Here is a 3,236-nt window from a genome sequence, read left to right as displayed (position 1 = left end):
AACAGGTTCAATTTACCAAAGCGAAAGTTCTCTCCCAGGTTAAAGGGATGTTTCTTACAGACTCTAGTATTTGGTGGTTGTAGGCAAGCGGCTGGAGGCCTGCGCCTTTAAGGAGCCAGGGGGCAGAGGGGCGGGGCAGGAAGAGAAATCCTTGGAGACGCCACCACCATCCAGGTCTTTTTTTAGGGGGGAAATGGGGCGGGCCAAAGCCCTGTTTGGGTTCCGCCCCATCTCCTCCCGCCGGGTCCCTTTTTCCGCCCCAGGGGTAGGTGGATGGGAGGTCTTAGCATCCTGTGTCTTGGGAGCTCCCTGCTCGCACCTGGCCCACCGAAGCGCAAGTTTGTTGATTTGGAGGGAGTAGCCGGAGCGGGGGCGGTGCTAATAATACCCGTTCAGTCCCCAGTCGCGCTTTACAGTTTACACAGCTGTCACCTTCGTTACTCCTTAATTAATAATAAAAATAGCCGCCGTCCCGGAGCGCACGCTGCATGCCAGGCCCTGAGCTTTACAGGCAGAGCCCCAATGAGCCCGCCCTCGTAACGTTACCCCAGTTATCGGGAGCGAGAAGCTCAGGCGCACAGAAGAGCCAAGACTGTCCCGAGGTCACTCTGCGGGCGTGCGGCGGAGACCCGGACGCGGGCGGACGAGGCGGGGCGCGGGGCAGCCCGGTCTCCGGGGGGCGGGGCGCAGGCAGGGCGGAAGGCGCGGGGTGCTCGGTGGCGGCGGATGGCCATCTTAAGTGGCCGCGGGGAGTCCAGGGAGGCTTCCCCGGGCTAGGAGTCACCCGAGTCGTCCCAGAGGTGGGGCCTGCGTTCGGTAGCTGAGGCGCTGAGACTTGAGGGAACTTTTTGTTCTAGGTAGTCTAGGGGGGTCCTCCTGGTCTGGGACTGCAAAACCTGGGCCTGCGGGTGTGGGGCGTGGTGCCAGGCAACTTGGCTAAGATGGGGGAAGGGTTCTGCCAAGCTGGAGGCCTTGCAGGGACCGGTGCGTGAAAGGCTTGAAGATACTGGACCTCGTGCGCGCGCGTATGTGTCGGGTGGGGTATCGGATCTCTTTGGAAGGGATCTTGTGGGATGTGCCTGGGATCGTTTTGGGGGGGGGGGGTTAGGTCTGAAGGGGCTCTGATCTTACAGGAGTTAGGAGAACTTGTTCTCTTGGATGATGAGAGTATAGTAATTGAGATGTCTAACTCGAAGCCTTGCTTTGCGAACTCGATCACGCAAGGCTGTGGGGGCGCCGAGTAGAAGAGATGTGTAGTAGAATCAGACTTGCATAGGGATTGGGGGTCATCTTATTGCGAATCTTTGGAAGGGTTGAATTCACCAGCGAGAACTTGGACTCACAAGTTGTCCGGGCGCGGGTACAGGGGGAACTGGCTTTTCTTGAGGTTGGGGGACAAGACAATTGTGGGACTTGGGAGGTGCGGGTCCTGGAGGGCTGTCGGAGCTTCATCGTCCTTGCCGAGAGGCTGGGGCAGGGGCGGTCCGGGCTCTGGGCCGAGTGGAGGGGGAGGGGACCGGCCAGCTCCTAGCTCCGTTCCCGCCCCTCCCCCGCCGCCTCTGAACAAACTTTTCTTTCTCTTCAAGTTGAGGCCGGCGCTGCTGGCGGCGGCGGCGGCTGCGCGGAGATCTAGGCAGTCGGCGCGGTCAAGCGTGGAGCCCAGATACTGGGCTCTCTCGGGCTGGTGGATCCTAAGGCCCGGAACCCGGGCCCGGGCCCGGGCCCAGCCTCGACTCCAGGCTTCCCCGGGCGGATGGCGCGGAGCGGCAGGCATCGGCGGCGCTGAGCCCTGCGCGGGCCATGGCTTCAGTGTGTGGGGCACCGAGTACCGGGGGCGCGCTAGGCAGCCCGGCCCCTGCCTGGTATCACCGTGACCTGAGCCGCGCTGCTGCGGAGGAGCTGCTGGCTCGGGCCGGCCGCGATGGCAGCTTCCTGGTGCGAGACAGCGAGAGCGTGGCGGGGGCCTTCGCACTCTGCGTCCTGTGAGTAGGGCGGGCACACGCCGAGTGTTCCTTGGCTGTGGTGGCAATCGTGGTAGTGGGGTGACTGTAGCTGTGGGGCTGCAGCCCGGTCTTCATCCCGAGTGGAGAACTTGACTTTATCTCTGAGTGGAGGAAGGATACAGGGGAGCACTTCCTGCTGTGTCTGGAGCACTTTCTGAGGCCTGAGGCCAGAGTTTTGAAGCCCAGGGTGGGTGTGATGGGAAGAAATGGTGGCAGATCTGTTTATAGTGTCCCAGATGCACAGGGGCAAGGATGCACGCTTCACATGAGTGCAGTTCGTTTTAAAGCACCGAGTGGTAGGCAGTAGGGGGCAGAGAGGGCAGTGTTTGGATGCCTGGGCAATTCTGCGGCTATATATGATTGTAGGGTGGGGTGGAATAATGTGTGTTGGAAAGAAGACTTGGGGGAGGCAACGGGGTGAAGCTGTGTGGGACTGAACCTTCATTTCATGAATCAATGAGTGAGTCTGTCTTGGCTCTGGATTGAGCTCTGGTTATCTGGCCATGGATGAGTGCTGAGCCTAAAGCTAGACTTGGCAGTCTTCTGAGTGGGCCTGGTCCTGTGACTGTCCCTGGCAGCTGTGTGTGGTAGTGGGGCACTTTCTGTTTTCTAGTGTTCTTTCTGACCTCTACTCCCTGCCCCACAATTCCACACGGAGTGGGCCCCTTTCGGAAGCATCAGGGGCTTGTGTTTAGGTTTAGTGAAAACACTCTTAAGACGATACATTTCCTGTCCCATCTTTCCCCTTCTTTTCTTCTGACATCTTTGGGAACGCACTGGCCCAGCCTACAGGGAACAATTTTGATTGTCACTCTTGGGATGGGGCTGTGGGCGTTTGGTGGATAGGAGTCAACGATATTGCTACATATTTGACGGTACCTAAGACAAAGGATTTGGGGGTTCCAAAGGCTAGTAGTGCAGACACTGAGAACTCTGGCCTAGACAGTTGACCTGCTGAGTGAGGGGTCCTGTGAACCTCAGCTTCTGCAACAAGTCCGAGGCCCACCTAGTGTGGAGAGACTAAAGCCAGGCATCTTATGTCCATGAAAATCCCAAGACTCCTGCCTCCTAGCTACCTCTAAACAGACCCCTTAATTAGGGAGGGGATGGGGGCAGGTGCTGGATCAGCTGTCTGAGTGGGAGGGGGACAGCTGAGGCCTTCTCTGGGTAAGGAACTATTGTCCCATTGAAGAGAGATCCTGGTTCCATTGTCAGAAGGATAGGGTGTGTGTG

General features: G+C 58.7%; 1 protein-coding gene across 6 annotated transcripts in view; it reads left to right on the top strand.

The window, feature by feature from the left end:
• The first annotated feature begins 336 nt into the window (after positions 1-336).
• Inppl1 (inositol polyphosphate phosphatase like 1) overlaps positions 337-3,236 on the top strand; it is a 14,781-nt gene continuing 11,881 nt past the window's right edge. Inside the window, exons 1-2 of one of the 6 annotated variants that reach the window (XM_031387601.1) lie at positions 337-800; positions 1,587-1,982. In XM_031387601.1, the coding sequence (XP_031243461.1) occupies positions 1,801-1,982 (182 nt within the window). In that variant the 5' untranslated portion in view covers positions 337-800; positions 1,587-1,800. Of the gene's footprint in view, positions 1,026-1,586; positions 1,983-3,236 lie in introns of those variants that run through there. The other 5 variants (XM_031387600.1, XM_031387599.1, XM_031387603.1 and 2 more) reach the window with 5 other exon arrangements.

The sequence above is a fragment of the Mastomys coucha genome, unplaced genomic scaffold (genome assembly GCF_008632895.1).
Source record: "Mastomys coucha isolate ucsf_1 unplaced genomic scaffold, UCSF_Mcou_1 pScaffold21, whole genome shotgun sequence".
NCBI classification, from domain to species: Eukaryota; Metazoa; Chordata; class Mammalia; order Rodentia; family Muridae; genus Mastomys; species Mastomys coucha.
Note: the sequence above shows the minus strand (reverse complement) of the source record. Positions and strands in the feature narration are given on the sequence as shown.